This window comes from Poeciliopsis prolifica, unplaced genomic scaffold, assembly GCF_027474105.1.
Source record: "Poeciliopsis prolifica strain line A6 unplaced genomic scaffold, Auburn_PproV2 SCAFFOLD020, whole genome shotgun sequence".
Classification (NCBI taxonomy): domain Eukaryota; kingdom Metazoa; phylum Chordata; class Actinopteri; order Cyprinodontiformes; family Poeciliidae; genus Poeciliopsis; species Poeciliopsis prolifica.
In genome coordinates, this window is record NW_026562395.1 from 9,388,297 (window position 1) to 9,402,544 (window position 14,248).

General features: G+C 37.6%; 1 protein-coding gene across 2 annotated transcripts in view; it reads right to left on the reverse strand.

The window, feature by feature from the left end:
• The window catches only part of epha7 (eph receptor A7), a 121,502-nt gene that overhangs the window by 15,726 nt on the left and 91,528 nt on the right, over positions 1-14,248 (reverse strand). Inside the window, exons 7-13 of one of the 2 annotated variants that reach the window (XM_055044114.1) lie at positions 12,551-12,719; positions 8,086-8,194; positions 6,396-6,451; positions 3,176-3,301; positions 2,531-2,716; positions 1,106-1,167; positions 682-891 (exon numbers count right to left, since the gene is read on the reverse strand). In XM_055044114.1, coding sequence (XP_054900089.1) covers positions 682-891; positions 1,106-1,167; positions 2,531-2,716; positions 3,176-3,301; positions 6,396-6,451; positions 8,086-8,194; positions 12,551-12,719 — 918 coding nt within the window. Of the gene's footprint in view, positions 1-681; positions 892-1,105; positions 1,168-2,530; positions 2,717-3,175; positions 3,302-6,395; positions 6,452-8,049; positions 8,195-12,550; positions 12,720-14,248 lie in introns of both variants that reach the window. The other variant, XM_055044113.1, reaches the window with a different exon arrangement.

The following is a 14,248-nucleotide window of genomic DNA, read 5'->3' on the forward strand; positions in this document are numbered from 1 at the left end:
GCAATTCTGCTCAATTCTCATCTTTACAGCTCGGTCTGGGATTTCTCCCACTGAGCTTGATTTGTCCAGTTGAATTTCATCCAGTTCCAGTTGGCTCTGTTAATAGTGAGGCAAGTAGCTGGTGAAACGCTAGCAAATGAGGCAATTTCCAGTAATCTTAATTTAGTGGAGTTTGGCCATTACACATATTAAGGTCAAGCATTAGTGATTGGGTAAAATTAAATCCGATCTTCATCCAAACTTCAACAAAGTCTGTACCTTTAGCAAGCAATCGTTTCTCAATAACCGAGGGTCCAGGCCCTTTGTAGGAAGCACATTGTAGAACAAGATGTTGGTTTTTACCAGGCAAAACTGCAAATGTACTTTAAATTTAAATAACTTTAATTTTATTTTTGATCACCATGTTTTAATATTTCATTCATCTAAACATTCACTCTCATTGAATACACAAGAAAACAGCAATCTAATTTAACAGTTTCTGACCATACATTAGAAGTGAATAAATACACTTCTGATTAAAGCTTTTTGAACAGTTTCTAAAGTGAAGTTGGATTTACAGAGCTAGAGAAGGCCTGGACATGCTCATCTTACTCTGCTCTATTTTCATGCACCAGCAGCAACTTGATTAGAGAATTCAGACAAGGCTGTTGGTAAGAAGAGCAAGCACTTTAATTGACTCACAGTTGTTGAGTAGACAGCCTCGGGATCGTCCTCTATCACCCTTGACAGGCCAAAGTCTGAGACTTTACATACGAGATTGCTGTTGACGAGGATGTTCCGCGCAGCCAGGTCTCGATGGACATAGCCCATATCGGCCAGATATCTCATTCCCGCTGCTATGCCCCGCAGCATTCCCACCAACTGGATGACTGTGAACTGACCGTCGTGCTTCTGTGACGCATAGAGAAACACAAGCAGGTCAGCCATCTTCACTGACCAGAGGGGAGAATTTAAGTTGCAAGGCTGCAGAAGCTTTAGAACAAGATTTATGATATTTATGCAGAAACCCGATCCCACAGCAGACTAACTGCTCTCTGGGACACTTTGGTAAAGTGCACAAAAAAGTTGGAAAAGATGCTGCGCTGACTTCGGAGGAGATACTCACCCTGAGGAAAGCATCTAATGAGCCATTCTCCATGTACTCGATGATGATCATGACCGGTTTTCCTGAAAAGAAAGATTAAAAAAAAGAGCAGATGATTAATGAATACCTAATTTCTATTTGGCTTTCATAATACTTCACAAAACAATGGTTGAGCCAAAACTGATTCCAAGTTATTTATAGCTGTGTTTCATTTGTTTTTAATTAAAAGTTACCATCTGCTCCCTTTCTTAGCATCTTTAAATGAGAAAATGTTACAGAGGATGTGGAGCTAATTTAGCCAGCTGATCAAAATCTTTGTGTCAGCAGCTTTTTAAGAACTGGATCACACTTTTCATCACATGATCAAAGAACCTGGAGAGCAGAACTACAAGAGTTAAAAAGTAGTGAGTAGGCCCACTGTTCATGTTGATCCATTCCCAAATATGCTGCTTAATTCTTTAAAGATTCTTTAAAGATTGATTGTGAGAATTCCCATGAGGCTGATGGAAGCATTGCTCCATATGATGTAGATGGCTTCATAAAAGGAGTCCAGGTTTTTAAGCCTCTCCTGCCAGTCATTCATAAATGGCTGGTGTGATTTATGCTACATACCATTGACCTTTGAAGTTTGACGTCACACCTGAGGTAACAGTGGTCCAATTACCATACCTAGACACTGTGACAAATATCTTCCTTAAGCTTTACTCTAAAACACCACTTGTAATTTGTGCAGTTTATAGTTGCACTTTAATTTCAGATGCATTCTAAAGGCCCCAACATACTTGGGGGTTGATGGACTCAACCCCCTGCATCTGCACCTGCCCAAATTTACATTTTTGCGACCGCGTATGCATGAAAAATTGGGTTTACATCAACCTGTTTTGTATTTGAGCTGATCAGGCTGAGAGTTGGCACAACAAATTGTAAGGACATGTAGCATGACTATCAGTTTGTGCTGCACTATCAGATGTGCAGTGGCTGCCCTGATGAAGAAGAAACAGGACTAGCACCCAACTCACTCAAACTAGCTAGTTTCCATTCAGATTGAGGAAAACTAAGGAATTTGTCACAATAAATATGAACAGTCCTGCCGTTGGCTCTTTTGATAGGCAAATGTCATTCCCAGGGGTCAACCGTATTTACATTTTGTCCCAACTCTTCTTGATCCCCTCGAGTTACTTGTGTGGTCAACCTCAGTAGTGATGCACAAGACTTACTGGTGCATTTCAATAATCATGCCATATTCACAGACAGAAAGTCCTTTCTTCAAATATTAGTACTATAATTTGACACTTTTCATCGGCTAATTTTCAACTCAAAATAAACAAAACTATTTATTTCATTCCTTAGCTTTGTTTATTCCTTTTTTTTAATTTAAGCTTACAACCTGGTTATGATCTAAAAACGTCAAATTCAAATACTTCTCCAAATCAGTGACATCCCCACCTCTTGTCACCACTCCCTCCAGGTGGACCACGTTGGGATGGTCAAACTGCCCCATAATGCTGGCCTCACACAGAAAGTCCCGCCTCTGCTTCTCTGTGTAGCCCACTTTCAGTGTTTTGATGGCGACTGACACGTCCCGCTTTCCAGGCAGCTTCAGTCGACCGCTGCACACTTCCCCGAACTCTCCTGCGAGGGTTGAAATCAGTCATGAGTGAAGGGGCCCAGTAGGTAGAAAAAGGAGAGAAAAACCTCACACACTTCACAATGACAAATTTATTAGTGTATTTTGAGATAAAGCAGCTGTGCAGTGCCAGAATACAAATTGCAGTACAACACCTTGTTATACTCAGGGGAGTGTAACCAAGACCTATAATAAGACATGCTAGAGATGCATAGATACTGTCATTGACCGCCTCGGTAAAACCCATGTGGCAGCAATTTCTCACCTGCGGTTATCTTTGTGACTGCCTGTGCCAGACGCAGACCACACATTAATTGCAATGAACTTTTTCCCCTCCTTGCAATTGCTCTATCAATATAAGATGCATGAAGCTGTGTCCCCATTCAAGATGTAAATATTTGCCTGTCAGCATGATGTATGAGAACACGTAGGAACTAAATGGGAAGAGCTGAGGATAGGCTCACCTGCTCCAATAACTCGTTCGATTTTTATGCAGGAGGCATCCAACTCCTTGGCAAACTGACGGACAGCCCTGTTCGGGTCCTCGTAGGTTTCGGGGTCAATGTAGGTCTTGGTGCCTGGAAATTTAACTGTAGAAAGGCAAGAGGATTACTGTTGTGATTAAAAATGCACAGTACGCGCTGGCAGGCACTTGAGAGGCAAACGATTACAGAGGCCAGGGATCCAGAGGGAGCAGCTGAACCGTCAGATGCTGGTGTCGAAAAGACTGAGAACCCTGCACAGAGGGGGAAGCTAAGATTTTAGGAACTTGCGCTTGGTGCATTTTATCAGGCAGTCGGGTACCTTTCACCTAAAGCAGCTGAGAGAGCCTCACAGTATCTAACATATGCTGTAAAATACCTCATCATTCAATGAGAGGAATGGGTAAAGAGTGTTTTGTTTTTCTTTTTTAAATATAACACCAATGCCTTTGAATATTTTAGGAGCTCTCAAATACTGATGCTTTAAAACTGTTCTTATTTAAACTTGTATTACTTGATTTTCCTTCATCTAAATGTTTTACTGACCAATGCCTATATCTCTACTCTTCTCTAAACAACAGCAACCTTCTGACTTCAGATCTCAGCTGGGTCTTTTTATGTCAAATTTATAGACATGTGCAGGTAAGTTATTTTTATACCTCTGTAACAACACTGTGTGGTGAAAAAGTAAAAATTTCTCCTGTTTTTGCTTTTTAGTCACATTTAAATATATCAGATCTTCAAACCAAATTTAGACAACCCGAGTTTATAAAAAATTAAGCTTTGAGTGATTATTTCAATTCTTAACATAGGAAAAAAACTGCTTGTGAATTGCCAGTAAGCCATAACGAGTGATGAGTCTTTTACTTTTTTTCCTGCTTTAGCTGCATTGGAGGGTTTTTCAGCATCTTTAGGGTCATGTCACTTCATCTCTAGCTGATCATCAATCCAAAAGTTTAATTTTCAGCCACCTTGAGGGAAAAGCAAGCTGATCTTAACATCTCAAGCTGATGGCTGAACATTCATTGTTCAATGAAATTACGACAAATCATGCAGGGCTAGGCAAAAGGAAACAGGAACAACTGATCGATGGTGAAAAGATAGTTGCAGTAACCCCAAAGCACGAATTATGAACATTAGTTCCATCAACAAGACAGCAGATTCTAATGATACGGCACAAACTTCAATCCAAATTACATCTGGATTATAGATTACAAATGATATCTTGAAAAATACAACGATTACGCACCAATTTCCTTCATGTAATTTACAAGCTCTATGATGCCCAACATACAGTATTTATGTTCCTATCTTGTTCTCTACAGTCTGTTTTCTTGTGGTCCTGTATGTTTCTTGTTTGAAAAAAAAAAATATCTATCTATCTATCTATCTATCTATCTATCTATCTATCTATCTATCTATCTATCTATCTATCTATCTATCTATCTATCTATCTATCTATCTATATATATATATCATCAATATGATGATAGATAGATAGATAGATAGATCTATATATATATATATATATATATATATATATATATATATATATATATATATATATATCATCAATATGATGATAGATAGATAGATAGATAGATAGATAGATAGATAGATAGATAGAGATAGATAGATAGATAGATAGATATAGATAGATAGATAGATAGATAGATAGATAGATAGATAGATAGATAGATAGATAGATAGATAGATTTTTTTTATATAAATATCAGAATAACATATAATATTAATGTTATTCTGATTACATTAATATTGCAGTCTTGACACCTTTTTGTCCAACTGTTTTGAGAAAAATTGCTATGGGTCCATCGTTCTATACTTTGACTTACAGATGACATAAACAATTACAAACTGTAAAAAAAAAAAACTCAAAATGATGAGTGACATTTTAGATGTGAATAAAGCTAGAAGAGGCCACATTGTTTTATTTTATTTGAATGATTTCTAAGGCAGGTCAATTTATAATTTTTCAAGAAAAGATGATAAAAAAAAGTAGAAAAACCCCTATAGGAAAAATTAATGAATATCCATGAAAATGTGTTTGACAATTAGGGAAAGGTCATACCAATATAGCATGGGGCTATTATTTTACATAGTGGTGCAATTGAAATTATATAACTTTTCAATGGATGAAAAATTCTCATTAGATCTTATGTACTTTAAAATTTGCACGTAAACCAAAAGCCAATAAATCCAATGTAAAAGCTCTACTATAAAAAAAGAGAACTGAGCCGATAGAAAATCGCAGTAGAACAGCCGGAGAGACACAAAGTGGATGGTGGTAAGATATCTTGGTCAATTCACTCGTGTAAACACAACAAATCCATTGTGCACTGGGGAGAGGACGCTGTGGCAGCTGAGATTTCCCTCCACTTGCTCCCATAATTGCTTCGTCCATCCAAGATGTCTGTGGATCTGATAGTACATGTCTTATCACAAGTTCCTCACTTGTACATGGCAGACAAATTGGGTCTTCACGTTGGATCTGGCTTCTGCAGCCCTGACAGCCTCTCGTCATTCAGTACAGCATGACAGATGCTTCCATTAAACTCTGTCCACTCCAACTTTGTTTGTATTTTCACACAGTTTTTTTTTGTTTGTTTATTTGTTTTTTTGTAGTAGGTGGGACCAAGCTGCATTTGTCAGATACTTAACAGTGGCTAGCCTGGGCTCAGCAGAATGGGCTTTACGCTTTGTGACACTCCTGACCCTCTATTTCGAAATCAGCAGTTAGCCAACAGCGCAGATCATTATGGCTCCACTCGGAGAAGCTGTCTGCAACTGCATCTCTGGAGGCATCATTAGAGGTGGCGTATCAGTTAAAAACCTACCACAGCAAAGTAAGAGAAACTCTGTCACCCGTAAAACCACCAGACACATCTTGAAGAACTTCCCGTTACATCCTGGTCCACCTTTTCCTCCCTCACTGGCAGCTGTCACAGTCTTGAGTCTGTGGTGTTCTGACTTCTTCATCTCCAGCATGGAGTTAAGCCAATCAGCAGCAGAGGCTGGCTTGATAGATCCCAGCAGTGCCTCAAATCAAATGGGTTGGGATAACGATCTTGCTGGGGGTGCTAATGAGTTTTAATGCGTTCTTCCTGCTTAGTCTTGAGCAGCGTGTGTCTGTACAAACTAAACATACATTGTGTATTTTGGGCAGATGAATACAAGCACTTACACTGAAAGTAGAGCTCCTCATCTCCCTCCTGATCGGCTTTGCTGTACCCGCAGTGCCTGTGGGAGGGAGGGGTGGAGAAAAAGAGAATGGGAGAATCAACAGGGAGAAATTAATATCCTAAATTGCAAAATTTTTAATGCGTCAACTAAGGCTTTGTAAGACAAATCTGTGAAGATACCCAGCTGAGCAGTAGGAACTGCAAAGCCAGCAGCCTGGATTAGGGAAAGTAGCTCAGCTACATAACAATCACACAGGACATGCAGTGTAAAAGCATGTAGTGTGTTGTTATCCTATAATCTGAAAGAACTGAAAGTCCCCCCAGTACGTGGTTTGACATACACATTCAAGAAAGCACAGTCAAACAAATCATGAGCAATAAACTTTCTCTAAAAGAACAGCTTTACCCACATCTGTGCAAGGAGGCATTACTGTCTCCACAGCATAACATACAGGAAACCAGGGCTAAGGTTTTTAAATCATTTTCAGATGAATAAAAACAAAATACAAAATAATGCAAACTAATATCGTCATGTCGTCAGTGTCAATTGATAGCTTATGCTAAAGTTGCTTCACCACAATAGAACCTGTTGTGAGTGCTAAAGCTTGTTAGCATGGCCACCAATAGATGGCAGATTTTCTGTAAGTTGTTTTTTTGCCATTAGCCCATTCAGCAGCATTAGCATCAAGCTCCATGAGGTGGACTGACAGTACAAAGACCCTCCTCCTGCCTCTGATTGGTTGTTTATGAAATGGAGTGGTGCATTTCTTCAGCTCAGGATGGAGGTGAAGAGCTCCATCTGTCTCATACTATACTGTCATGACATTGTGAAAGTTTCAGTAAATATGTAAAAAAAACATATTTTTTTACATTCTACATTTTAATGCATAGTCAAAATGTTAGTTATTGTAAACAAATAGCTTCCCACTTGCCTGTGTATGGGTATGCATTTTTTTTTCAGATCAAATTATTAACAGGTCAGTTTTTCAGTTTCTGTCAATTTCAGGATGTAATGTGTCATCTGGAGAATTTGCTGCAATATTTTTGGAGTCTGCATTTCACAAAAAGTCACTGAGACAAACAATTCGCCTAGCAACTTTGGTAGGTTAGTGTGATCTGTTTTACCTGGTAGGAACCAGGTAAAACACGTTTAAACCTGAAAAAGAAGACTGATGCATTTCTTTTTTTTTTTTAACTTTACTCAGAATCATTTATTGTGCTTCATCTGAAGGTTTAGATCCAAATAAAGTGAAGAATTGCTAAAATACATCAAGGAGGAAGTTCTGATAAATTCATCATGACAAGCGAGTTTGCCTGTCATTCTGTTCATGCAAGGGGTATAATGACAGAGGGCTGAGTGGTTTGTGATGATGGGGAAAAAATCAGCACTGTACTTCATCATGACCTCTCCATGTCACACACTCTCACTCAGGAACGCAGGGCCAAAGCTCTCTCTGTGGAGTGCTTGTCTTACAATGGCTCCACAAAAACAGCTTAAAAATTTGGTTGGTGGATGGGGAGGGAAAAATGGTGCATCACAAGCCATTAGAGCAGCATGCCACAAGATGATGCGTGCACATGTGTGCATGTGTGAAGACTCCACCGTGGTGGAGGCCTGTGAGTGACAGAAAGGCTAATTGACAAGCGCAGACTCACAGGAGCGGAGAGTCAATGGGGCCCGCGAGAGCGTACCTTCTCCCGATGATGAAACCGAACACCATGAACACCAGGATGATGGTCCCCGCCACGGCCACCACTGCTATGATGATGACGGGGTTCTGCTCGCTGGAGACAATCGCAGCTGATGAGAGGAATACACAAACAGACAGAGATGCTCAGTATGAACTTCAAAATACTGAAAACTGCAATCTGCACGGCAGACAGTAATTAAGTCCCAGTGAACAGCATGGAGATTGATAACCATCCCACCCCCACTCCGACATTCTGCCCCGAGAGAGAACTGGAATAAGGGCTTTTCTATTTCAGTCGTCCTCATACACACGGCTCTACTGTTTCAGAAAGTGGGCTTAATAGTCCCAGGTGGCGACGGCAGTGTCCTTCATCTCAAACAAAGGCAAATTCAGGTTGAATTGTTTCCTATTCAGAGCCCTCATAGCTCTCTGACTGTTTGCACTGACAAACTGCTGATAGACCCAAAAAACAGCTTGAAGCAGCTTCATATACTGTTAATGCAACTTGCGTATGAGGGGAAGTTCCTGCATTTTAAATCAAGTGTATCTGAAGAAAAAATAGTGATGGAAAAGATGGAGAATCATGCCAGTATTTCATCAGCTGTTATATTTGGGATGCGAAGGAAAGGGGGCGTCTCTACTGTGGAATTACACACCTGAAGGTTTCCATTTTCAGACTGTCACATGGAAGTCTTTAGAGGCTTTGTGAGCGGGTCGCTTTCACTGGACTGCAATTTATTACCTATGTTACCTGTATATCTGTTATATAGTGAACATGGATTTAAAAAAAATCTGCTTAGTCAGCGTACATGAAATGAATTAACTTAATTATGAAGTGATTATGTGTTTACTCAACTGGCAACTGGCATAAAAGCATAGCTATTGCAAACACAAAGTGCTGGAATAAACTGAGATGTTTTTCAAAAATATTCAATGCAAAATGCATCAAAAAATGTTTTTGGAAAAACTTACACAAAAATGCCTGACTTAAATATGCACAATCAATCAATCAATCAATCAATCAATCAATCAATCAATCAATCAATCAATCAATCAATCAATCAAAGTTAATTTAGATTTCAGCAAAACAGTTCAAAGTGTTTTCCGTCATAAAAACATAAAAATACAAAGTCATAGAACACACAGACAACAACTGAAACATTACATTTTGAGTTTGCATGTATTCCCTGTGCATGCATGGGTTCTCTCCAGGTACTCCGGCTTCCTCAAATGGGTCTCTCTAAATTCTCCCTAGGTGTAAGTGTGTGTGTACATGGTTGTCTCTCCTGCCTGTCTCTGTGTTGCCTTGTGACAGACTGGCAACCTGTCCATGGTGACCTCCGCCTCTCGCCCGGAATGTAGCTGGAGAGAAGCACCAGAACCTCCAGACCCCACTAGGGACAAGTGTATTAGAAAATGGATGGATGTAATTTTAGTTCTTCAACCAGTAATTCATAGTTACAATCCTGATCAGAAGTTAAACCCTCTGTTTGAAGAACAAGTAATATTTTGTTTTATTCCAATGTACAAAGGGTTTGTTATATATGTTCTATAGTTATGATGGTAGTTATAAAAAAATCCAGTGCGTTGCACTTTACTTGAGGTAAGACTTAATATGAATGACTCTGTCAGTATAGCAATTGACACTGTAATAACACTTAATGACATATTCATAACTGTTGCTACATGTTTCACTTTACTTGAGGTAAGTGTTAATATTAATGACACTCAACTGCCGGTTTCTAAAATGGGCAACATGGACAACTACCCGGGGTGGCACATTATGGGTGGCATTACGAGCACCCCCTGCCCTCTCGTTGTAAAATCCCCTCCATCCCCTGCTCTTATAATCAGATCTGATGTCAACAGTACCAAATTGTAGTACACCCAAAGTAATTGTGTGACCACTTTTTTTAGTGTAGCAAAATTCTGGAAATTTTCTTTTATTTCTGATGGACTTTAAATGCTAGGAGGAAAGAACTGATAAAGACTCCACTCACATCAGATGCAAACTGAATGACACAGGCTATACACATTGTGTTCATTGCTACTGCATTTTTCTCTATTTCTAAAGACTTATCATTTTGTAATGAAACATAAAACATTATCACACCAAAACCCACAGCCATGAAGGTCCCCAATATCCGACCTCAAAAACTTCACAACGGTAGATGGGTCCTAACTAGGATTGCCTCTGTTTATAAAGAACAGTCATGATAAGAAGCTGTGAAGCAGCTGACTGCAGATAGCCTAGCTAATTAGCCTAATTAATCTGGTAAAAATTTGACAAATATGTTGGATGTGATTAAAAATAATTTGAGTCGTATATAAACATGATTAAATGTAAATAAACTATCAATGAATGTTGAAAAAGCTAACTAAATCATATATTTTGTAATGGAGAGGTTCCTACAGATGTACTGATTCTTGGTCATAATAAACTGGAAACCACACATCAACAATTTCAATGAATGATGATGTTGATATTATTTCTTTCTTTGAACTATTCCATTTAATTATTTGGTTCATGTTAATATAAGGCAAGTAAATAGTAAATAAATTAAACAAATAAATAAATTAATGTTTTTTTTTGTTTGTTTGTTTTAAATGATGCTGTGACATAAATGCTATATTATGAGAATCCCAAAGTTTAACAACCTTGGAAATATTGCTAAAACAAAAGAATCGGCTGGGGCACAGTTCATCTCTGATTAAAGCTTTTTTTTATTAAAGATCTCATAACATGAGACATTTTCATCCTCAACATAAACACCTCTGATGATCTCCCAAAAACACGAAGGACACAGTTAATGTAACAGATTAGATTTAAATGACTATATCCTCCTGACACTACAGGAGTCTGTCCTTGTGCTTAGTGATTTTCCTGCAGCATGTTGTCTGTCAGCATAAAGTCAAAGCAATTTGTGTTTGCTTGGCTTCAAAGTAAATTATTTCCCTGGGCTATTACTGCCAAAGCTGAAAACACACAACAGGTTGTGTGCATAGTTGAGACAGAAACACTAGACTCCAGGATGATTTGTTAATATAACGTTCACTTGCAGAACCAACACTTCATCAGTTATTAAAGAAAATAAGTTCATTAGATGTTTCCAGCAGGAAATTGGTGACGCAAAGTTAAAACAAACAAATTTTAGTGGTAATAATGACAGAGAATAATTAGGAATGGGTCTTCTATTAATTTTGATTAAATAATTACATACACTTTGACGTGTTAAAAGTTTTAACACAGTAAAAGGCTTTTCTTTAACATGCAAAAGTCTGGAACTGGAACTTTTGTTGCAAGTACAGATGGGGATTGATAAGAATTTATTAATACTGATTCCATTATTAATCTCGCTTATCAATTTAATTCCTTATTGATTCTCTTATCAATTTGCACTGAGTTAGGACATAAACTCTTGTATTCAAAATACAAGAGTTTTTGTATACAAGAACTCTTGTTCTTGTACACAAAGAACAAGAGTTCTTTTATACTTTGTATATTATGTTCCTTTTAAAACAAAATAAAGCTGACTTAAAAAAAATAAGAATATCTGTTTCAAATTAGCATTTTAAACACATTACACAGGTTACTGCCCCACAACCTACGTTTAACAGCTTTTATTTATTTTAATGATGACTTCTTGATTCAAACTTTAAGATTAGAATATTATATCAGACCAACAAAAATATTTTTAATGCAAAAATGTGGCTTTACTGAAAAATGTGCTCTTAGTCTAACAAATGAGCCTTGTCTGAGACTATATTTAAATTTATTGAATATGACTGTAAATGTTAATATTAGATGAACATTATTCATACAATACAATGCTAAGATTAATATAATAATAAGGACGTGCAAAAGACGCTGTGCTGGAAGATCTCTCCCCTGGAGAGTCACCGCCGTTGCTAAGCAACGTATGAAATACTTCATGTCTGTTCAAATCAGTTCCATGCTGTATGTAGTAAAACTGTTGGAGAATGTTGGAGGTATTTTACTCCTTTTCTTGTTTATTGTTTCAAAAATTTTGTAACTGGAATCGTCTTTTTTTGTGATATATTTGGAGATTTTAGAGCGTTTCTGCCGTGATGCCATCTTGGATATTTTCTAAGGAGAAATATGGTGCTTGTAGAGAACAATCACTCAAATATGTCACACATTACAGGAACCTACAAGTGGAATTGTGAAGCAGGGAGCTTAACGATTTCAAGGAATTGATCTACTGAGAACCGGTTCTCCTTTCCCATGCTGATGATTGAATAACCTAAATAACACTAATAACAGTAACAATTTAGCAGCAAAAAGAATCTTTGAATTATGCGATTATTTTCTTTCTATGTAGTTTTGGAATAAAATGCAATTAATTTCGATTAAGTAATTACTGACTGGGCAATTCATTTGATGAAAAATTTTAATTGAGTCTCACCACTAAAAAGAACACATAACACATACTAATATTCCATACCACTGGGTTCTTCTTTGGTTGTTATCTCCAGTCTGGGTCCAAAGGTTCCATATCCTGCCTCTGTGAAAGCCCTGATCTGGAACACATAAGCTGTGCTCGGCTTCAGGTTGTTCACTGTAGCAGAGGTGGACCTGGACCTCACTGTGGAGAAGATCCTGTCCTTCTGGTCCTGCACAAGAAAAATATGGATATGTTAGCAGTTACTGTTCTCAAGGTAAGCCTAGGTTTTTGAAAAGTCATTTCGAGATCATTGCTTTGAACGAACATTGATAAATGAAGGTGATAAATGTAGTTAATTGTTCTTGGTAAATATTTGAGATGACATTCTGAATTCTCAGATTAACATTCAAATGAGGCTTTCTGTTAGGACAGACAATTATATTGGAAGATTCAGTGTAATGCATATTTCCACAGCATTAATTCCATCAGAGACACACCATTTTCTCTGCTCAGTCTACTCAGTCCTTTTTTAAAAGCAATTAAAACTTTTTGTTTTTCTGTTGCTGTTCCTTTGACTTTTTATGTAGGTTCATCCCTTTTCTCCTCCTGCTTACAAATAGCTCATTAGTTTTGTTTCAGTTACCAAAAACTTAATGCTTTCACAGTCCACTTTTACAGAAGCTCACAGGATTTAAGTTCTACTATAAAAATGATCAACATAATGAAACAACATTACCCAGTGGCATGTTTTACAAAAGCTGAAAAATAAAGCTGAGTTGGAGTGAATGGAGTGACTCAGCACTCTCTTTGCCTATTGTAGAACCAGAAAGAATGTTAACTTACTTTACAATTATTGTTTAAGAATTAAATAAGGTTTTTTTAGGTATATAACCTAAGGTAGGCACTAAAGGATGCTCCCCGCTGAAGTCAGTTGATGGCGCATGTGTTCAGTGTTGGGTATCAGCTGCTGATTTTTCTTCTTGTGGAACGTAGTGTGTGCATGTGAGTGCGTAGATAAAAACAACAACTTTCAGATAAAAACAAGAACCTTCAGTTACAACTGTCAGATTGCAGACAACGTCTGGCCTAATCAACACATTTTAACACAATGTGTCAGTAAAAAGCAGTCAGAGTAAAATAAAACATAAGAAAGCAAAAAGCTTAAATATATAAACACAATTCTGTAACAGCATTAATGAACTTTCAGTGTGCACTGCAATAAGCACATCCACCCAGGCTGATTGACCGATTGGGCAGTAGGCAGTATAAAAATATACAGTGTTAACATTTTGGGTCTTTAAGCTTAGAACATTCTGTTTTGTATAAGATCTCCCTGATCCTTCCCTAAAAACATTACTTTAAATATTTTATTCAACCAATTCTATTCAAATATTATTGTGATTCATAAGTCTATGAAATCGTGTTTGTACGAACTGACATTTTCCAGATTTGCTTTGCAAAAAGTTGAATTTATTCTTGGCTGTATTTTAATAGATCCTTAATTTCAGTTTGTTGTGTTTGTATTTATATAAAACTAGAGCCGTACAATACATTGAATCATGGTTGATATTGAAATGTTCATTTATGCAATAACACAGTCATAACAGAATGTTTCCAATGTGAAATTTACTTTTTCATACTATGGTATAACATTTCAAGTGCTGTGCATTAGACTGATGATTATTTGGCCTCCCTCAGTGCTTTATCTGCCCACATCTGATCTAGAGTTCAGAGGGCAACATCCTAAAGAGTTCTGGG